General features: G+C 51.2%; 1 protein-coding gene across 1 annotated transcript in view; it reads left to right on the plus strand.

Moving 5' to 3' along the window:
• Positions 1-22,913, plus strand: part of DNMT3A (DNA methyltransferase 3 alpha) — a 96,933-nt gene that overhangs the window by 32,646 nt on the left and 41,374 nt on the right. The window contains exons 3-4 of the mRNA XM_064494693.1: positions 7,881-7,985; positions 21,720-21,990. Coding sequence (XP_064350763.1) covers positions 7,881-7,985; positions 21,720-21,990 — 376 coding nt within the window. The remainder of the gene's footprint in view (positions 1-7,880; positions 7,986-21,719; positions 21,991-22,913) is intronic.

Here is a 22,913-nt window from a genome sequence, read left to right on the forward strand (position 1 = left end):
CTTTACCGTCGCTTGCCTGCCTGCTCATGGTCTCTGTGTGTGTGTGTGTGTCTATGTCTGTGTCTACGCGTGCACACACCTATGTCAGTAGCATACGGTGTAGTGGCATGTTGCTGTGGAAAGACCCCTGGGCTAGGAATCGAAGGACTTAAAATTGGGTTCTAAAGGCCTCCCTTCCTGGCTCTCTGATCTCTGAAAGTTAGATAATCACTCTGAGTTTCAGATTTCCCGCCTGGGTAATGGGAAAAAATAATGCCAGCTCTGCTTTCTGTAAAGTGTTAAGAATGAAATGAAATAACGTATGTGAAAATGCTTTGTTAATTACCACATACTGTACAAATGAGAGATTATTATCGTCATGGCCCAGCTCATCAGAATGAGAAGTTGTATGTGGCTTAAAATAATCCATCCAGTGAGCTGTGTTAAAATGTAGGTCAAATCATAGCCTCAGAAGTTGAGAGAGGCTGATGGTAACTACCTAATCTAACAGGCCACCAAATGTGAAGGGGCTTTGAAAGCTGTAAAAAGTTACATAAATGTAAAGTGACATGATTATGTTTAAGCCTAGAAGATACATTTTAGTCATCCTGTTTCCTGATTTGGAGTTTTAAAGATCTGAGCAGCACTGGAGTCTCCTACCTGGTTGTACTGGTGCAGGTTTGTTGATTTTTACAGGTTGCCTCTCTCTGTGTGTATGGACACGTTTACTGAGCACCTACTATGTGACAGTCACTCATCAAGTATTTTGAGTGCCTGCCCTGTGCCAGAGCCTCCCTCTAGGCACTAGGGATGAATGCCAAAGTGAATAAGACATAGTCTCTTCCCTCGAGGGGCTTGTAGCCTGGCTAGAATGATCGCTGGCGGTTTCAGCACTGGATTGTGGGCACTTGGATTGTGGGCGCTACAGGAGAGGGAGGACACATGGACTCCGTCTAGGTAGGATATGGGAGGAGGGACCCAGGGGAAGGGAAGTGAGGTTGGAAAAGTCAGGGCTTGCTGGCCAACCTGAGGAGATGGTAGTCAGGGCAGAAGGAAGGGTCTATGCCAAGGTCCCAGGGAGGGAAGCAGCCTGCTTTTGCACCTGGCATGGTCAGTTTGCGATGGGTTGCAGGGCAGCCGGCCAGATCTTAGGGGCTTCCTTCACCGGGGCTAAGGAGCTTGGCTTGATCCTGCAGGGCCCTGGGAGCCCCCTCAGCAAGGGCTTAAGCTCTGCAGAGTGACATAATCAGCTTTGCATTTTGGAAAGACCATGGAGCCCCAGTGTTCCCGAGTATCTCACTGCAGCGGGACCAGCCAGATGTTGGGGTTTGTCTGTAGCCGTGAGTGATGGCTGCACATGCGGGGCGGTGAGCTGGGATCTGCCTAGGGACAGGGAGGGAGGCTGGGGAGGGAGGGAGCAGAGGAAGTTAACAATTCTTGAGTGACTCTCACGTGTCAGCTTTCCACATATTACTTCATTTAATTGTTATAGCATTACTGTGAAGTAGATATTACCCTCCCCGTTTTATAGGTGAGGAAAGCGAGACTCAGAGAGGTTCAGTAGCTGGAAGGGACTAGTGAGTAAAGAGCAGAGTGAAAGCTCAGCCTGCCCCCACCCTCTCCAAAGCCCATCTCACTAGACTTTCTGCCCCATGCCTGCCGCCACCCACTGGAAGGACTGACTAATTCAGTCCCCTCACTTGACAGATTAGGAAACCAACCTGGTCTCAAATCTGTTCCTGCTAAATTTGTTACTGTTTTCCAGCTGCTCCAAGTCACTGTGGATCAGATTCTTCCCTTTCAGAGTATTAGTGACGCCTCCTAGCTCAGTGCTACTTGCAGATTTGATAAGCATATTTTACATTCCTTTGCTCAACCCATCAGCAAAGATATTGAATGAAATAGGCCCCGTGACAGATGCGAGAATGAACCCCTCGATACGCCTCCTTGAGGGGCACGGCCCTGAGCCATCTGCTCACCCTGCTCAGTGTATCATCCCTCTCACTCATGGGTGTGAACGTAGGCAGGCCCAGAGCAGAAGGTATTGCCGCCTTCCTTCGCCCTGCATGGCACTACACCTTGGAAGAATGACATGTTGGCAAAAAAGAACGTGCATTTCACAAAGTTGTGCTTTAGGACTGGATGGAAAGTGTTGGCTGGAGTCGCTCAGACTTGGGTGCGTGTCCTGACCTGAGCTCTCATGGAGAGTTGGTTTCCTAAGCACACCCCAGGGTACCTGAGACCCGGGTGCTGAACTGGGCATTGAGTGCTGTGCCCCACACACACCCCCCAACCCCCTGGCCTGAGGAACAGGCTAAGTGTGCGGCCCTGGGGGCTCCCTGTTCTCAACTTGCCAGGACCTGGATAGGTGGTGTGGTGTCAGGGCCCTCCACCCCTTCCTCCTGAGAGTGCCGCACTGAATTAAGTTCAACAGGGAAGATGTGCTGAGCATCTCCTGTGCAGAATACATGTGTGGCTTAAGGTGAGGAATGACAGCGAGTCTCCAGATGGCACAGGGGTGGCCTATCAGGGCCCTCAAAGACTTTCTCCATATGCCAGTGGAAGATGGGGCTTGCTGGGCAGGTATCTTGGTTTTAGTGTGGCCTAATAACCATGCTTCCTTAGTGCTGATCTGTGGCTTTGATTGGCTTTCATGTCTCTGATTAGTTCAGAGTAAAAGTTAGAAAAGCAAGTGGATCTCTCTGTAAGAAATGCAGTTCATTAAAGAAATAGTTCATAGCCCAGAATTTCTGGGTGGTAGGAATCTTTCCAGACTCCATGGCTGCCCCAACTGGTCCTGACCCACCTCAGCACCCCTCTGGGCTGCAGCCCCGTGCATTATGGTCCCATGGGCCCAACCACCAGGAACAGTCAGAGGCTCAGCCAGGTCTGGCCTAGTGCTCTCTGGGCAAGCATAGGTAGGAGGTGAGCCTCCTGCCCCTGGGGAATATGTAAGTCCTCTCATCTGGGGACATGTGGAAAACCCTCTAAGTGCTGGGCCTGCTCTTGGCTCTGGGAATTCAGCAGTGAACAAAACAGACAAAGGGATAAACCATTTGTTCATCTGTCTTCTTAAAAACCTGAGAAGCAGGCAGAAAAAAAAAAAAAAATCACCTTCATACCCCCATTTTACAGATGAGGAAATTGAGGCTCCGAGAGAACAGTCCTGGATCTAGCACATGGACAAGCCAGTCTCATACCTATTTCAGTTTGCTCTAAGCCCTGTGCCTTTCCACAACTTCCCATGGCCTCCAACTGTCTTATAAATGCTGAGTTACCTGGTCAGCATGATTAAGGTGGCGTCCTTTTAGCCACGGTAGAATCAGACCAAAAGCACCATCTCAGCCTGAAATTCACCTGCACTTGTGTAGATACAGTCAGGACCTTCACAGATATTAAGCTGCATTAATTATCAGAGAAATGCAAATCAAAACTACAATGAGGTAGCCCCTAACACCAGTTAGAATGACCATCATTAAAACTTCCACAAATGACAGGACATTTTTCACAGAACTAGAACAAATAATCCTAAACTTTATATGGAATCACAAAAGATCCAGAATTGCCAAACCAATACTGAAGGAAAAAAATGAAGCTGGAGGAATGACCTTCTCAGACTTCAGACAATATTACAGAGCTACAGTAGTCAAAACAGTGTGGTATTGGCAGAATAACAGACATATTGATCAATGGAACAGAATAGGGAGCGCAGAAATAAACCCACAGACCTACAGTCAATTAATCTTCGACAAAGGAGGCAAGGATATACAATGGAGAAAAGAAAGTGTCGTTAGTAAGTGATGTTGGGAAAACTGGACAGCTGCATGTAAATTAAGTTAGAACACTCCCTCACACCATACATAAAAATAAACTCAAAATGGCTTAAAGACAAATATAAGACAAGACACTATAACCTCCTAGAAGAAAACATTGGCAAAGCATTTTCTGACAGAAATCTTAGCAGTGTTCTAGGGCAGTCTACCAAGGCAATGGAAATAAAAGTAAAAATAAACAAATGGGACCTAATCAAATTTATAAGTTTTTGTTCAGGAAAATCATAAGCAAAATGACAATTTGTGGGGAGGGTATAGCTCAGTGGTAGTGCATGCGTAGCATGCATGAGGCCCTGGGTTCAATCTCCAGGACCACCATTAAAATCAACAAACAAACAAGCAAACAAACAAACAAACCCAATCCCCCTAAAAAAAAACAATAAAATATTTTAATTAAAAAAAATGAAAACCTACGGAATGGGAGAAAATCTTTGCAAATGATCAACTGACAAATATTTAACTTCCAGAATATATAAACAGCTCATATAACTCAATAGTGAAAAAACAAACAACCCAATCCAAAAATGGGCAGAAGACCTAAACAAGCAGTTCTTCAATGAAGACACACAGATGGCCAATAGGCACATGGAAAAATGCTCAGTACTGCTAATTATCAGAGAAATGCAAATCAGAACTACAATCAATGAGGTATCACCTCACACCAGTCAGAATGGCCATCATTAAAAAGTCCATAAATAATAAATGCTGGAGAGGGTGTGGAGAAAAGGGAACCCTCCTACACTGTTGGTGGGAATGTAGTTTGGTACAGCTGTTATGGAAAACAGTACGAAGAGTCCTCAAAAAAGTAAAAATAGACTTACCATATGATCCAGCAATCCCATTCCTGGACATATACTCAGAGGGAACTCAAATTTGAAAAGATACATGCACCCCAATATTCACAGTAGCACTACTTAACAATAGCCAAGACATGGAAACAACCTAAATGACCATTGACAGAGGATTGGATAAAGAAGCTTTGGTATATATATACAATGGAATACTACTTGGCCATAAAGACAATATAATAATGCCATTTGCAGCAACACTGATGGATCTGGAGATTGTTATTCTACGTGAAGTAAGCCAGAAAGAGAAAGAAAAATACCATATGATATCACTTATATCTGGAATCTAAAAAAAAAAGAAGATACTAATGAGCTCAACTACAAAACAGAAACGGACTCACAGACAGTAAACAAACTTATTGTTACTGAGGGGAAAGGGGGTGGGAAGGGATAAATTGGGAGTTCAAGATGTGCAGATACTAACTACTATGTATAAAACAGATTAAAGACAAATTTCTTCTGTATAGCACAGGGAATTATATTCAATATCTTGTAGTAACCTATAATGAAAAATATGAAAATGAATATATGTATGTATATGTGTGACTGAAACAATTGACACGTTGTAACTGACTATACTTCAATTAAAACAAAAAAATCCACAAAGGATAAATGCTGAAGTGGGTGTGGAGTAAAGGGAACTTTCCTACACTGTTCCTGGGAACGTAATTTGGTGCAGCCACTATGGAAAACAGGATGGAGAATCCTTAAAAAACTAAAAATAGAGTTACCATATGATCTAGCAATCCCATTCCTGGGCATTTATCTGAAGAAAATTCTAATTCGAAAAGATACATGCTTCCCAATGTTCATAGCAGCACTATTTACAATAGCCAAGATATGGAAACAGCCTAAATGTCCATCAACAGATGAACAGATAAAGAAGATGTGGTATAAATATACAATGGAATATTACTCAGTGATAAAAAGAATGAAATAATGCCATTGTAGCACCATGGATGGACCTAGAAATTATCACACTAAGTGAAGTAAGTCAGAGAAAGACAAATATCATATCTTATCACTTTTATGTGGAATCTAAAAAAGTGTCACAAATATAGTTATATATGAAATAAAAACGGACTCACAGACATAGAAAACAAACCTACGGTTACCAAAGGGGAAAGGGGAGGGGAGGGTAAATTAGGAATTGGGTATTAGCAGATACAAACTACTGTATATAAAATAGATCAACAACAAGGTCCTGCTGTATAGCACAGGGAACTATATTCAATAGCTTGTAATAACCTATAATGAAAAAGAATCTATCTATATCTATAACTGAATCGCTATGCTGTACACCATAAACTAAGACAATGTTGTAAATCAACTATACTTGAATTTTAAAAAATTAAGCTGTCTTGGTAGTATTTCCTCTCTGTATGATCCCAGTGATTGTTTCTTAAATGGGGGTTATCTGTGGGGTCTCAGAAGGCAGCTCGGCACCAGCAAGCCTGGCCTTACATGGGGCGTATGGCCCTGGGCTCCCCAGGTCTCTCATGGAGGCCTCCCCACCCTTGGCTGTCCCCCACCTCAGCCTTTCTGCCCTCACAGCTTCTCTGCCGTGTCTTCCTGAAAAGAGTTTCTCAAGGGTCTCTGGTCACAGGGCAGCCTTTCTCTCTCCACCCAGGACCCTGCTCTCTTGTCCACATCCGGCTCTGGGCTCCCTGTCCTTGGCTTTTCCTTCAGACTTTTCTCAGCTGGGCTCCTTAAGTGGTCTTTTTAGCCCCTCCCCAGCCATTCGGTCCTCACTGCCATGCCATTCTGCACAGCTTATCTCTAAGGCAGACCATTTCCATCCCTAACCAAATCACTTTGTTTTCAACAACTTTGCCTCTGGGGTTGGCAGCTCCCTTTATTTCTTGCACACACAATACACTGGTGTCCTCTTCCTGCTCCTCTGAACACGCTCTCCAACTCCAACTTGACTGTAGCTTCCCCTCGGTGCTAAGGCCTTGTGCCTCTGTCTTACATGTCTTTGGAGGACTGGGAACCGCAGCTAAACCCTGAGTCTCCCTTCTGGGTGGGTGTGTCCCAGACATGCCTTGAGTGGATGGATGGACAGAGGGGGCCAGTGTTTCTCTTGCCATTGGTCTAACGTCTACAATTGGTGACAGTAGGTTTCCATCTGCGTGTCCCACCATCACTTGAAAATTAATGTGGCAAACCACAAGCTATTTTGAAATCACAAAAAATGAAAGTCGAGTGGGACTTTGAGGGCCATCGTGATTAAATCCCCTGGGAATCTGTGCACCTTCCCTGCTTTTCCATGGCACCAGCACGGCTCTGGGCTGGCCTCTCCGCAGGAGGACATGAAGCCATCTGTGGCGCCTGGCATCATGCAGGGCATGACTATGGGTCCTCTACTGGGTCAGGGTCTTTTTCTCTCTCCTTCCCCAACACGCTTTTTGCTCGTGATTAGTCATGCTGGAGCCCGCTGAGTCAGAAGCGACTTGTGGGTGGTTTGTGGCCAGGCTGGAGCAGTGAGGCACGAGGACTTTCTAGGTTTATGTGTCTGCCCCATGAGACAAGCACAGCAGAGCCCGTCCCTGGCAGGTGCCAGGTGAAATGTGGTGACAAAACCAAACTTCTGGTCCAGAATTCAATGAAGGAGGGGCATCAAGATGAACCAAGATGTGATGGTCCCTGAGATGCTCCTGTGGGGTGACAGGAACATGCAGTGTCAGCACCACATGGCAAGTGCCTCCGGGCAGATCTACATACAGCGGCTCTAACGCCCTCCAGGTCCGTGACAGGCTTCCTTCCAAGGGCTGCATGTACTTCCAACATACACCGCTAAATTTCGTATTTCCCTTCATGTGATTTTCTTTTCAATAAAAGCAATTCATTCAGTATATAATTAATTTCATTTTTGTACTTGTGTAAGTTTTTTTGTATAAATAAACTTATATTCAGAGACAAATTCTTTGTCGGAGCATGTGTTATGATTCTGTGGTTCAGAAAATGTGTCCACCAGGAGGGAGAGCTGTGTGTCCTGCTGGGGCGGGGTCGGCCCTGAAGTTCCCCGAGGCTAGACTTAAATGCGGCCCTCAGGGCGGCTCAGTTCCTCACCAGGCAGGAAGCGAGGTGGGGGGAAAACCATCCCTGCCAGGGACACCTGCGTGGCACAGCCCTGGAAGTGCGGCTGCCCCAGGGGTGGGATGGTGGGCAGGGCTCTGGGGTCCAGCCCTGGCTTCACAGGCTGTGTCTGTGCCCACAGGAGGGAGAGGAGCAGGAGGAGGCTCGTGGCAAGGAGGAGCGGCAGGAGCCCAGCACGACTGCACGGAAGGTGGGGCGGCCTGGGAGGAAGCGCAAGCACCCCCCGGTGAGTGGTGGTGTCCCCGCAGCACGCATGCGCACGCGCGTGCTCTTAAATGCCAGTGATGTGTGTCCTGCAGGGACCTGGGGACGCTAAGACCAGGTGATGTGGTGCGCCCTTCTAGCTGCAGAGCCCAGTTTATTCCCCATTCTCTAGATCCCACAAGCACCCCCACAACTTTCTATTTTCTGTATTGAACTGGAGGCCCTTAGAGGCTAGGGGTCTTGTGCTGTGGGTCTTGTGGGACTTGAACCAGACCCCTGACTCCCGGCTTCTTTCTGGAAGGGCAGCAGGAGGGCAGGACGTTTCTCCCTCGCTTGCCTGCAGGGGCTCCTCCCTCCGCAACCAGACACCCACTCTCTCTGCCCTACCTGAGAGCTTGGGGAAGGGAACTGAGAGGTCTGGGAGTCTGATCAAAGTGAACAGGCAAGAGATGCAGGCTGATGAGACCCTTTCTAAGAGAGGAGGAGGTCTGGGCGCTGTTTAGATCTAGTAGAAGTGTAGGCCCCAGGGCTGGCCCACGAGCCCCAGGCTTCTGGGGACCATTGTCTCTGAACCTGGGGAATGGGGCTCTGGGGTTGCCCACGACGGAGAGTACTCCAGAGGGCAAGGCCTGTGGGCTGTAGAAGCCTGCAGCCTTATGTCTTAAACTCAGAGGCAGAACAATAATTTGCCGGCACCAGAGACAGCTGGTCCCTTTCTTTTAAACCCTTCCAGCTGTGAATGGGAAACTTGGAGCAAGAAGGTAAGGACAAGCCAGGAGCCCTTCAAGGAAATGTTCTCAGTAAGGCAGGATTTTCTCCCTTGGGGCAGAGAGTCCAGGTGAACAGTGGCCACAGTGAAAGAGGACAGCGGAGGGCGGGAGGGAGGGCTGCACCAGCTGAAGGAGACGGGGTGGTTCTTAGAGCCAAGAGGTTTGGGAATCTGGAGGGTACTAAAGTGCACTGCTGCCAATTCTGCTTGGAGATTTGGAGGGGAAGGGGGGCAGAAGTTAAGTCATTTAACTGGTAAGTAATTTTAAGCATTTTAATATGAAAGCAAACACGGATATTTCATGGCCCGGAATGAAAAATTCACATGCAGTTGAAAGATAAAATGGGAGACTTCAAAGGAATTTCAAGCTTGCAGCAGACTCCAGGCTGCACTCCCAGATTGCCAGGGCATCCCTCCACTCTCCTCCCTGCATTGGGCAGCTTGTGGGAGAAAGTGGAGGGGCGCAGTGCAGGCTGGAGTGGGAGGGGGAGCCAGGCTGAGTCAGAGCCCACTGGTAATTCCATATCTGATCTGCATGTGTGTCCATGATCTGCAGGGCAAACTCCGCCTTCCCTGGTTTAGGTGCTAGGGACGGGAGCCACTACCTGTAGCCAGTGAGCCCTGGCAACCCTCTGACCCATCTTTTTGAGTCCCTGGAACCAGAGGGAGGGCACATCACTGAGAGGTGGTGTGAGGCCCCAGGGACAGAGGGTTCAAGGAAATTAGAGGCAGGTATGTGGAAGTGTGTCCAGAGACAGACAGATGAGAAGGAAGAGGGGCATGGCCCAGTGGGCGAAGGGTCAGTGCGTCATACACCCCTGGCCTGAAGCAGGGCCCAGCTGGAAGGAAAAGCACAGTCTTTAGAATCCAACAGAACTGGGTTTAAATCCCACCTCCAACACTGACCACCTGTGTGGCTTGAAAAAGTCATTGCCTGAACCTCGGGTTCCTCTTCTGAAAAAGAGAGATAATAAAGGAGCATTCCTCCTAGACCCCTGTGAAAATTGAATGGATGAAAACACCAAAGAGCCGGTGGTCAGCAATGACTGGCCCTGCCCTTACCCGAAACAGAAGCAGCAGCACTGGATTTACTGCTTCCCAGCTGTGTGACCTTAGCAAGTTACTGAACCTCTCTGAACTTTTGCTTCCTCATTGGTAAAATATAGCTGCCAATAATACCTGCCCTGTCCACCTCCAGGGGTGCTTTGCAAACAGCAAAGAGGAGTCTAAATGCACAGGGCTGGCAGTGTCATAAACCTGCCCCCCTATAGGGGCCAGTGGACCAGGGTCTATAAGGCCTTTCAATGAGAGTTTGGCATCAGCCTCTCATCAGCTCCAGTGGGAGTGCACATCCCATGCAGGTCAGTCTGGATGTGGTCCAGCCCATGTCCTAAGTGACACCTGAAGCCACCTGGACTTTTGAGAGAGGTCCTGGGTTGGGAGAGAGAGCATGGGGAAGGCAGTGCTGACTGGGGAGGCAGGGGGCCGAGACAACTGTTGTGAAAGGAACCCCTTGCACACTGAGGGGAACAGAGAAAACAGCCTGCAGGTCTTCTCTGGCAGCAGGCTCCCAGGCCCCTAAGGGAGCCCATGGGGGAGGGAGGGTGGGACGTCGTGCTGCAGCTCAGGGCCAGCCCACAGTCCCCCGGGCCTCAGGCCACCTGGTTTACTCGTGGAACAGGTGCTTGCCCAGGCCTCCTCCCTTCCCCAGCAGAGGAGAACAGCAGGGAGGGCTTCTGGGGACTTGGTCCAGCTGTGGCCCTGGGAACAGATTGACCAGGGAGCTTTAAAGCAGCTGAGTGTGTGTCATCGAGCTAAGCCTGGAAAGGCGAGGAGCTTGGCTCAGATCCTGGCAGGTGGAACAGAGGGGGCAGCCCTGGGAAGCAAGAGAGGAAAACCTGGCTGCAGTCCGGGCTCTTGATTTGTGCAAACGTTGCACATCTCATGCTGGACGAGGAGGGACAAGGTACATCCAGTGGTGTCCTCACCACCCCCTGGCCCAAGGCTATGAAATCGTCTCTCTGCAACTTTTGCTTCCAAGGCCTGTCTGTCCCTGGGTACCTTTCACTTGCTCCTGCATCAGCCTCCTGGCTGCACCCTCACCCAGACCAGATCCCACCTGCCCCCAGCATCTCTCTAGACTCCCACCCCAGCCCTTCTTTTTTCAATGATAAACACATTACACCTACTGAGCACCTGCCAAATAAATAAGACTTATTTCAACCTGGTGTGCTAGAGAGGAGGCCACAATAATTATACTAAATACAGCCCATGGCATGTCTCTGCTCAAGGATCTCCAGGGGTTCCATTTCTCATGGGACGAGACCGGGAACACTCCATTTGGCTCCTCACCACATGCTGTCTCCTGCCTCTGCACTGGTGCTCAGTGTCATCTCTTTACCAAAGAAACCTCGTCTTCTTGCTGCTCCCTGAATACCACAAGCATGTTTGTCCTACTGCCTCATAAGCTGTTCTGCTGCCTTCGCATCTCTCTGCCTACCCAGTGTCACAGCCCACCAAAGCCTGTCTTGCAAGTGAAGCCTAGTGCAGCCATCGTGACCCACACTGGCTCTCCCTTTTGAACTGTTTGTAAAATTAAAATGAACACTAAGCGGGGAGGCTGCAGCTCAGTGGTAGACTGCATGCTTAACATGCATGAGGTCCTGGGTTCAATCCCTAGGACCTTCATTTAAATAAACAAACCTAATTACTACCCCCCAAATATTTTTTTAGTTAAAAAAAAATAACATGAACACTGAGAAGTAAGACAGGATATCAGCCCACCAGTCCCGGGCTTGGGTCTTCACACCTGACCTTGAGAAGCACCAGTCTGCGAACTGTTTGTTACTCATCTGTGTAGAACTTGTGAATAAGTATTTAGAAACTTTTATATCAATTTGATACTGTTGCCGCATCCATGTGCATGATTTTGTATTTTACAAAAGTATCATTTCCTGGTGGATTGAGAATCTAAAAAACTAAAACCAGAGCCTGGCTTTTCACCCAGATAGTAGGAAAAGCCAGTGGAGAGAGCATGTCTCCTCCATTAGATCTGCTGTTTATGCCACCCTACATTGCGCTGTCCACCCACTCGCTGAGGACAGAGACCGTGAAGAAAGGCTGAGAGTGGTGCAGCACTCGATTGCCTGCAGAGGTCTTCTACAACCATGACTTCATTTGATGCTGACAATAAACTTGTGTGGGGTAGATGGGGGCTGCTGTCATTGCCGTCCTCACATTCAGATGAAGAGACTGAGGTTCAGAGAGGACTGGGCTTGGACTCCATGCCTCCCAACTGCAAAGCCCACAGTGCTCATTGCTCCTTGCCATTCCAGCAGCACCATCTGGAAGACTGGGTATCTAAAATTCCCTTTAAGTTAATACATGAATGCAAGGCTGTTGGAAAGTGTGTGGACCTGGTCCAGAAAGCATCTAGAGAAAATAGAACTGAACAGGGTGACTGACCCAAATACCAGGGAGCCTGTGGGTAAGTGGGGAAGGCTGCGGTCTGAGGAGTGAGAGGTGGGCCCGTTTAAACCCGGCGGCAGCGTGTTGGCCTGCGGCACTGGCCTCAGAGCCAGGATGCTCACAGCCAGAGCCGGCAACAGGAAACAGGAAGCTGGCTGCAGGGCTGGGCGGGGCCTAGGAGGGGAGCTGGCACCTGGGCTCAGGGCCTGTGGGCTGGCCAGTGCCCATGGCCGGAGGAGGGGACAGTGGCGTGCCGGGCTGGTCTCTGCTGGCTGGAGGGTGTGAGCCTGTGTGTGGGTGTGAGTGTCAGGCTGGGAGGAAGAGGCATCTTCCTGTTCACCAGCTCTGAGGACGTTGCAGAGTAACAAGTGAGGGTGTCCAAAGCTGGTTCCTGCCTGGTCACAGGCCCAGAAAACCCTGCGACTGCCTTTGTCCTTCGCGCTGGTTGTAGCTGGGGCTCTAGGAGGGACAGTTTCTGCCCTTGTTCACCAGACCCTGGGGGGGACCAGCCCTTTAGGACTCCCTGCCCTGTTTACTAGGTATATGTCTTTATTCATTGAAGATTTATACTCATCAACTTCCTCCAGGGTTATTTTTGCTCAGTGGGAGCACTTTGAGGTCACCTCTTGCTAAGAATAACCCAGAAAGGGAGGGAGGGGGAGGGGGAGGAGGGGGCTGGGAGCAGGCGCTGAGCTCAGCCAGACCGGCCCAAAGCCAGCGTTACTCACTCCACGTTGGAGGCTGAACCTCCAACGCATTGCATGAGTGAGTGAGTTCACGAGGGCGAAAGTGCCCCACTTCAGAGCAAAAGACTCGGGGTGTAAGCTGTGTGAAACTGGGGAACCTTCTGCTGAAGCTTAAGCCAGCTGGGTACCGTTTAACTCAGCTGTTGGGAATTTGCAGTATTGCCTCATTTGATTTTTTGATTCTTAAGACAGAGCTCAAATTCCCTCTTTGGGTCCCGGTCAGAAGGGCTCCTTCACTAACTCTTGGAATCTTGACTCAGTGTCCCCTTGTTTTTATGTGCAGAACTTCCTGGAAGGGTATCTCCCATTCCTGGGCCCCAGCCCCTCTGGGAGCTTCCTGCCTGTGAGCCTGCATCCACACCCTGCTGCCCGCACCCCAGGCTTCTCATGCTTTTGAAGGTGTGAGGAAAACAGGGCTGTCATACCTCTCATGAGAATAGAGACTTTCCTTGTAACTCTGCCCAGCAGACTTACGTGTAGTGGGGAGACCGGGCTGTGGGCAGACTGGCTTGGCTGAGTGGATGAGGGTTTCATTTAAGAATGCATGTGATCTTGGTTGGAGAGGTGGCTTGCAGGAAACCTGAGGATTTATACCTTATTCTCTCAAAAATGTGCTGTGTTCATCTGGAAGGTTTTGGAGAGGGTAGGGGGCGTGAAGTGATGGGAGTCGTGTTCTGGGAAGCTTGCTCTGGCATCTGGGAGCATGACTGTTGAACGCAGGGAGATAGGGTAGGGTGGGTGGTGCCAGAAGATACCCCAAAGCCTATTAGGGGGCGGCTGTGGTGGGACAGGATTGGCAGGGCCTACACTGCTTGCTGCCATAGACCAGGGAGAGGAAGGAAGGTGCTGCAGGCCCCAGGGACGGCGGCAGTGTTATTGTCAGAGACTGAGACTTCTGGACAGGAGCTAGAAGGGTTTGGCAGGGGCCCTTTCAGAGGCTGCTCGGATAGCTGCTCTTATTGGGGGAGCATCTAAATGAAATCCCAGAACCTCCATTTTGTTTTTCCAAAAATCCATTTATTTTCATCCCTCCCTGGCCGCTTCCCCAGAGCCACATGTTCCAGGCCACCTCCAGTGAGAGGCCTTCACTCCCTCTGGTGCCGGCCCCCATAGGCTTCCTAGGACCCAGTGGGCTTCTCCGGAGCCCGAGCTGCACCTGCACCACTCCTGCCCCTGCAGGGACCCGCCACACACACATCTGGGCAGAGTTGTTGACGTTGGTCTGCTTTCATCATCCTCACCTAGAGAATTTTGTGCGTTTCATTTTGGCCACCCCAAGAAAGATTTAACCGGCTGGAAATGCTCCAGAGGAGGGCAGCTGAACAGATCAAGGGGAAGGCCAGGCTGCCAAATGAGGACAGACTAAAGAGATTACGGCTCCTCAGTCTAGAGAGACAAAGACTGAGAGGGGATGTGATTAAAGCTGTGAAATCACCTCGTAGGGTGGGGCAGGGTGAGCACGCCCCAGCGGGGGTGGGTGGGGGCGGGGAGACACCCATCAGAAACTTTAGAAAGGTACATGAAGCACAGACAAGAAAGCACCGTTTTCTACAGTGGGCCCCCAGCTCACCAAACCTGTCACTCTGGGCCTGGATGGTGGAGGTTGAAAACAGAAATAACTTCAAAAGAGGTTTACTTAAATGCTACATGGGTCTTCTCTACATAATGGCTTTTTCAAGGGAGCCTCCAGCTCACCCTGAAATCCTTTGAGGTTGACTTCAAAGAGCACCGCCAGGCCTTCTTCCAGGGGGACAGGTATCCCTGCTGGAAGTGGAGCCCTGGTGGGCTGGTCACTCACCAGGAATGTTCGTTCTTGCATCCATTTGCCACAGCCAGCAGGAGCCCCGACCGAGTGACCTCTAAGACTTCACCAAGCCCTGAGGTTCTGTCCTCAGTCTCAAGTCACACACACACACACACACACACACACACACACACACACACACACATCCTGGAGAGATCTCTGGTGTGAGGGAGACGGTGGGACCTAGAAGTTGTACCCAAGCTGGGGTCAGACTTTCCATAGTTGGCCGTCTTTGGTCTCTGGTCCTCCTGTCCCCTGACCCCACTAGTGGCACTTTTAGCCACTCCATAAGGAATAAGGAAATTGGAAGGGTCAGAGTCCCAGTTTCAATGTCTTGGGGCCTGACTCCATTCACACCAAGAAGGCTGAGCAGGGAGGCATGTGGGGCCTCTCTCGGGAGTGGGCTCCCTGCCTCAAGGCCACTTCTAGCCAATCAGATCAGAAGGCTGCCCAGGGAAGGGGCTGCAGGAAGGCCTGGAGCAGAGGAGTAGGGGAGCCTGGGCCCAGTGCCAACACTTAGGGGACAGGGCTGCCCTGCTTACGTGAACATTCAGCTGTTTCCTGAAACTGGAATCAACCTGGGAAAATTCAAGGCTTGGTAGGGAGCTTGATGGACTTGCAGGAGCGGAGGGACTGGAATGAATGGCAGGGGTGGGTGGAGGGGGACTGTGTGTGTGTAGTTGTTATTGACATCACTGTGCGGCATCTGAGCACATCTCTGGCCGGTGAGCGGATGTCTCTGGGCCGTGTGCACCGCTTGTGTGTCTGCCCATGTGATTGTGTCTGTGTGTCTTTAACCAAGAGTCCATAGCTGGCCGGATGCCAGGGTTCCCGGCTGGCACAGAGCTGAGTGCTGCCAAGGGCCTTAAAGGCACAACGGCAGTGGGGGGCTGGGGGTGGGGAAGGCTGAGGAGGCTGAGGTAAGGCCTGGGGGAAGGGGAGGCCACTCCCACATCTGCCAGCCTCTGGTCCTCCCCAGAGGTGCCCTGGGATCTAGGGGAGCAGACCCCTTTCAGTAGCAGCTCCTGGCATGGGAGGAGAGGTTGAGTCAGGTGCCCAGAGCCAGGCAGGGACCTGGCTCTGACCCCCAGGGGATTCTAGTGGGAGAGGCAGGGTCCCCGGGTCTCACCCCTCCACACCTGGGCCCAGGTAAACCTGCATACAGGGCTGCCCTGGAGTGCTGGGCCCTGGGCCCTATCTCCTTTGTATCATTTCCTTCATCTCTTATTTGCCAGGTTTTTATTTTTTGTGTGTAAATACTATAACTAAAAAAAAAAAAAGGCCTCAAAAATCACTTCCCTATTTGGAGCCTCAGCACTCTGCCCCACCTTGGGAGACAAGACCTCACCTCCTAAGGAAGGATGAGAGTTCTGGAGTCTAGTCCAGGCTTCCAGAAAAGGGGGAGGGTGATGCGGGGGGGGGGGGGGCTGGGGAATTGGCTTTGGCCCGGACAGGTTCCCTGCAGAAGGTTCCTTCTTGCTTTGCCTCTGGCTTTTCGTTGTGGTGGCTGCTGCCAGGGAAACAGCCTCGGCCTTTCCCTGGCCCTGCTGAGGCACATCAAAGCCTCCTTTTCCTCCTTGGAACCCTAGGGATTTGAGGTTGGGCTTTTCCGGAGACTCAACCCAGAGGGGGAGCCAGCTTTCAAATGCCTCTCCGATACCTGGGTCATTCTGGAAGCTTCACCACTTAGAAGGTGTATGACCTGAGGCAAGCCTTGTAGCCCTTTTCCTTGGAAAAGTGAGAGTAGCACGACCCATCGGGATAATTGTGATAATTAAGTTTATTAATGGTATAAGCATATTTAGGCTGGGTCCTGTGCTTGGTACTAGGGAGCTGTCGGTGGAGTGGTTGGAAGGAAGAGAAATAAAAAGATAAGTAAGGCAAAGCTCACAGTCTAGGAGGGAGACACATAGTAAACAAATAATTAGGTACCGTGTGAGGAGTGCTCTAATGAGATAGGGTGTGAAAGCGCTTTGTAAACAAATGTGGAGTGTGGTGGGCTGAGGGGGTGTGAGTGAACGCTGGAGTGGACTTCACCCTCACTCCTCGCGGCCAGGCCAGACCAGCTGCCTGCCAGCGCCACAGGGGCTTCTGGGGTGGGGGTGGGTTGCGGGGATCGGGGTGGGGACAAGGCTGAGAGCTCCAAAGACCAGGGCCTGGCACAAATACCTGCCAGGAGTGTGTGTGTGTGTGACAGACAGACAGACAGACTTTAGGAGACAGAAAGTGGAATAGTGGTTGCCAGGGACTGGGAGAGAGGAAGGGGGAGTTTTTGTTTAATAAGTACAAAGTTTCAGTTTGGGATGATGAAAGTTTTGAGGATGGATGGTGGTGATGACTGTACAACAATGTGAGTGCGCTTAATGTCGCTGACTGGTACACTTGAAAGTGGTAAAAATGGGAAATTACCACAATTAAAAAAAAAATTTGTTTTTAAATCATCGTTAGAGAAAGACAGTCCCTGGTCAGTGCCCATGCCCTCAGCCCAGGGCTTTTCAACAACAGCACCATCCACATTTGGGCTGAACAATTCTGTGCCGTGGGCCTTGTCCTGCAGCGTGTAGGGTGTTTAGCAGCATCCTGGGCCCCTACCCACTAGAAGCCAGCATTCTGCCCCCCTCACCCCACAGTGCAGCGATCAGAAATGTCTCAGACACATTGCCAAATGTCCTCTGGGGGCAAAATCGCCCCAGTGGAGAACCACTGCCTTCACTGCTTGGAATAAGCCGCTCCCAGGAGAGGCCCAAGGAGCAGGTGGGCAACAGAGAAGCAGGCAGTTGTCCTGGAGTGGAGGGGTCTTACCAGGAAGGAAAGCAAAGGTCAGCAAACTCTGAGGGACCCCAGGAGGTGGTGGGCAGGATTTGAAGACCAAGAGTGAGGCATACTGGGCGGGGGCAGGTGCACAGTGCAGTTAGGCTATACTCAAATCTGTTGCACCCACCCACCCTGGGGGGAGAAATGAGGGGGCTCACAGCTGCCATTCCCATTCTGCCACCAATCCTGGCCCCTCCCCCATCCCCACAGGTGAGACGCAGAGGAAGCGGAAATTGTCACTACAGCTGTTGGTGGTGCCTTCTAAAAGGGCTGGGGGCTCCTGCTGCTACTCCCCCCACCACCATGGGAAAAATGAGTGTCTCAGGGCACACTGTCTCCTTTCAAGGCAACTGTAAAGAATAAAAGCAAATAGAAACAGAATTTTTAACAGTTACATCTAACATGCGACAAAGTTGAAAGTCCCCCTTGAATGGGATGCTCTCACTATTAACCTAGTCTTTGGCATTAAGGAATCGATTATGGATACTGAACACCTGCCAGGTGCCCTACTCCATGCTGAGTCTAACACAATAAAGCAAAGTCCCTGCCTCCAGGAAGCCACAGGCTGGTGGTGACAGGGGAGAGGAGGGAGCTGGAAGGAAGGTGTGGAGGTGGAGGCAGAAGGTGCAGGCCTGGCTGGGGTAGCCTCTTCTAGTGGCTTCCAGGTGTGGATTACACTGCTCTCACCCGAGATGCCCTTTTAGGGAGCATCCAGCTCCTTCCTGGTGATTTAAAGTTGCTTCAGTCCACTTGCCTATGGGCCTCCTTCCTTCCTCTCGGTGGTTTCTTCTAGGTGGGTATGACCCTGGGCCCCAGAGAGAGGGCCAGTGAGGGGCCACTACTGGCTTTGGGTGGGAGTTCTTGATGGGTAAGATAGATCAAGAGTTGACCGTGGTAAGAGTCAGTGGCTCCCCTAAGCCTAGAGCCTTGGGTGCCTCAGGCTCATGCAGGACCAGAGAGGGTGGGCAATGGAGGGTGGCCTGGTCGGGAAGAGAGGAGGGTGAGGACTGGTGAGAACAGGGCAGATTTCAGCCTGCTGAGCTAGCCCCGGGGTGCAGTGCTCCCCCACCCCCCCTCCACCCACCTCTGGAAGGATGGTGCACCTCACGCTTCTGCTGCCACCGCTGCAGACCAGGATCGTCAGGGGCCAGCCTTGGAGGGGTGCTCGATCAGGGGGTGTCGGGACCCTGGGGCTGGGTTGGGTCTCAGAGCAGGTCCTCCTTGTTCTCTATGCTATGGAGCTGGCAGTCAACAGGAAGTGAGTCCCAGGGTGAGAAGAGGTTGTGTGGTCCCAGGGCAGGAAGTGAGTGACAGCCCAGTTGTCTGAGCAGCTTTGTGGGGCTGGGAGCCTGCCCTAACTTGAAGTGTCTGTGGGGAAGCAAGTAGCTAGAGGAAAGGAGGACATGGCCATGGTAAGAAATTAGTGTTTACCTAACCCTCTCAGCCCAAGTGGGCCAGCCAGACCCCCACACCCACCTCCCTGGGAGTGCCATGTTTGGGGTTCTGTGGCGCCTGGCAGAGCTAGACCTGAGGGTGGCAGTGGGGGCCCAGGTGCACCCCACTCTGCAGGCTGCCTGGGCCATGTGACTCTCATGCACACGAGCCTTGAGGGGTGAGAGGATTTACACCAGGGAGGGCACTCTAGGCCAGGGAGCTCACTGGCTTGAGAGGGAGGTAGCAAAGAGCTTCTGAGTCCTGGACAGAGTGTGTGGGTCCTGACACATGGGCCTGCTTGCTCCACTGGATGGCCTGTGTTTGGCCTCCGGGCTCTGCTGGCTTCGGCCCCAAGCGCCCAGGCCTCGTGGAGGATGTCTCCCTTCCGCCGGAGGCCAGGGGCCTCCTCTTCCTCTTGCTGCGGCCCCCGCCCCCGCTGCTGGGGAGCACGCACACTTGTAGCTTTCAGTGGGCGGTTTTCTTCCTGGAAGCAGGCCTGCCCCAAGCCGCCCCGCGCAGCCAGGGGCAGCAGCTTGGCAAGGCCTCTGGAGTCCCCTCTGCTCACCCTCGGGCTGTTCTGCGGAGGGAGCTTCACCCAGGGAGGTCTGGTTTTTATTTTTGTTTTCTCCTAAGGCTCCCATCCCTGTTTGCCACCTCTAGGGGTTCCTCACCATACGTAAAAGTTGAGATCGTAAAAGTTGAGATCCGCAGACTCTTGGAGCAGAAGCAGCCTTGGGGGTTGCTGGGCTGTGTGACAAGGATCTGGGGAAAGAAGCACTCTCTCAGGCTTTGGGGTATGCTTCAAGGGTACGACTTTCTGGAGGAAATTTGGCAGGGTCTACTTACGCTTAGAGGGCCAAGTCCACTTCTGGGACTCTGGCCTGCAGAAATCCACACGTGCACAGCACTATCAATGCAAGGGGGTCAATGCAGCAAAAAGCAAACCAGCCCAAAGGCCCACCATTAGGGAACGGGTTGAATAAATTCTGGACTGTCCATTCAGTAGACATTGAATGAGACACAGAATGAGCCAAAATGAGCCAGATCCACATGGAGAGATGCCCGCTGTGCTTGTTAAGTGAAAAAGCAAGATGCAGAACAGTATGAGTAGTATGAGCCCCCTTTAAGGAGAAAAGAAAATGAGGATCTGGATGTGCGTATAAATACATATGTGTAAACATGGAACTTACACGTGATTGTAGATACATAAAGAAAAAGTCTAGAAAAGATACTCGTCAAGCTATTAATAATGATTCACCTGCAGGGAGTGATTTTGGATATAAGGAATTGAAGTAGGAGCTTTAACCTTTTAACACTACATTTTTGTGTGGTTTGGGTTTTTTGTTTGTTTTTGAGGGAGGAGGTAATTAGGTTTATTTATTTATTTATGTTTAGAGGAGGTACTGGGGATCAGACCCAGGACCTCGTGCGTGCAAAGCATGCGCTCTACCACTTGAGCTATTCCCTCCCCTCCATTTTTGTGTGGTTTGAATTTTTACTTGTGTTTGACTTTTTAAATAGGAAAAAAAAAAAAAAGCACTTAAACAGAAAGAAACCCTCCTTTGGTCTTGCCTAGTCATCTGGCCTCACAGGTGGGGAAACTGAGGCGCCCTCTTGAATGGCACCTTCCTGAGGTGTTTGCTGAGCGCATGCAGCTCCCGCCCTTCTCCAGGCAGGCATTCTGCAGGGGAGCTGGCGGGCAGGTTGCTGGGGATGGCCTGGTGCCCACAGGGGTGGCAGAGCTCCAAGCACGATGTCTCTTGCCTTTTTTCACCCCAAGCAGACACCTCTGTTCCTTCTGAGATGTCCTGGCCTAACTGTCCCCAGATGGCCAAGGACCAAGTGCTCCTTGGATTCTGTCTTTACAGAGTATGTGACCTCAAGGAAGTCACAGAACTCCCCAAGGAGGTGGAGCCACTCTGAAGGGGCAATGCGTGAGAAGTTTTGCCCACCGTGCAGTGACACGTAGGAAGGACAGTCGTGACTACTCTCAATGTGATTCTGGTAGCAAGCTCAGTTCTGAGGCTCCTGAGGACAAAGCAGTACACTCCCTCTTAGAGGGGGATTGTGGGACCACGTGCTGGGGAGGGCTGGCTACAGAGACTGCGGGTTGCTGGCTGGGGCCTTGGCTCTCCTGGGGTCTGAGCGCCCTGAAGAGGTTGTGGGGTCAAAGCTGAGGGACCGAATGGCACTAGGCTTTGGGGCCCAGAGGAGGCCCCCTTTCATCCTCACACTCCACTCACCAGGCAGCAGCCCAGGAGACCAAGAGGATAGCCAGGAGGGCTCCAACAGAGAAGTCAGATCAGCCCGGTATTACTAGTCTTCTGAGGAGGGGTGCTGGCTGTGAGGAGGGCTAGCGTGAGGAGTATTTGTTTTCAGCAGGGGCCACAGAGGAGGCTTGGGGACCCTATGTCACCTCAGTGAGTGGGAATTGCGTGGGGGTGAGTGCAGCTGGCAGTGGAACCAGGCTGTCAAACCTGCTTGGATTTTTCTCCTGTTTCTGAAGCTGGAGCCCACAGACCCCTTGACTTGAGGGGGTCAGGCCCAGGAACTTATAATCTGAGAGAAAAACCGTGAGTGTATTTGCCTACATGAACCTTCGTGAACAATCTTCTGGACAGAGGGTGTGTAAGTCTCACCAGAATCTCAGACAGGTCAGTGATCCTAAAGCAGCTAAAACCACTGGTCTAAGGCTCCCTTTGTGTTTCTTTCTCTTTCCAGGTGGAAAGCGGTGACACTCCAAAGGACCCTGCGGTGACCTCCAAGTCCCCGGCCATGGCCCAAGACTCAGGGCCCTCAGAACTGTTACCCAATGGGGACTTGGAGAAGCGGAGTGAGCCTCAGCCAGAGGAGGGGAGCCCCGCTGGGGGGCAGAAGGGCGGGGCCCCAGCAGAGGGAGAGGGTGCAGCTGAGACCCCGCCTGAAGCCTCCAGAGCCGTGGAGAATGGCTGCTGCACCCCGAAGGATGGCCGGGGAGCCCCCGCGGAAGAGGGTGAGTCCCAGGCACACGGGGTAGCCTCTGCTGGGCTGGTGGGGACTCCCCTGAGGGCTGGACCCTCCCGGCCCAGCAGGTCCCAGGAGGCCCCGGCCGGGCGTGGTCTCTGAAGGTCTCCTTGCTAAGGCTGTGCCCTGCAGGCTCCTGGCTAGATACAGCCTGCACACATGCTTTATTTGGCCCACATAGTGCTTTAAACATTTAAAAAAATTAGTTGCCAGTATTTAAAAATCAAGAAATTTCACATAAAAATCTGGAGTTTTGGCTTCTCACGGAAAAAAAAAAAGCTGTATCTGGCAACAGTGGGTTTGCAGAGTGCCAGTGGTTGCTGGACTGGGGTGATGACTGTCCCCCCACAGGCTGGTTGTACGCCTCGTTTCCCTCAGCCTTTACCTGGCCTGCTTACTCTTCCACAAGATCTATGGCTCTTAGAGGTCGATGCGTTGGTAGCCCCTGGCCTGGGCAGCAGATGTCCTGTGGCTGTTAAAAGCCCAGTCAGCCTTCCCCAGTGCAGATGTCCTGAGCGCACTACAGTTTAGTGGACTTGACTAAAGTTTGGTGGTGACAGAGTTGGGGAGAGGAGGGGCAGGCGGGGGTGGCTGTACGCAGCTCAGCCCAGGCCTTGTCCTCTGGGGACTTTTTGGCCTAGCCCTGGGGTCCTGGAAAGTTGCCCACTTTTCTCTTTCAGGTTAAGCCAGGGATTTCAGGGCCAACTGAGCTGTAAACATGTTAGTAATGAGGACAACTAGCATTTGTACAGGGCTTCACAGTTTACAAAGCGCTTCCTCATACATTATCACGTTTGATCCTCCCAGGGCCCTGCCAGCTTGTTTTACATATGTGCATTTTAATTTCAGAAATTCCTCCTTCCAAGTGTACATGATGGAATGAGTCAATCGATTAATTGGTGTAACTTAACT

Source organism: Camelus dromedarius, chromosome 15 (genome assembly GCF_036321535.1).
Source record: "Camelus dromedarius isolate mCamDro1 chromosome 15, mCamDro1.pat, whole genome shotgun sequence".
In the NCBI taxonomy this organism is placed as follows: domain Eukaryota; kingdom Metazoa; phylum Chordata; class Mammalia; order Artiodactyla; family Camelidae; genus Camelus; species Camelus dromedarius.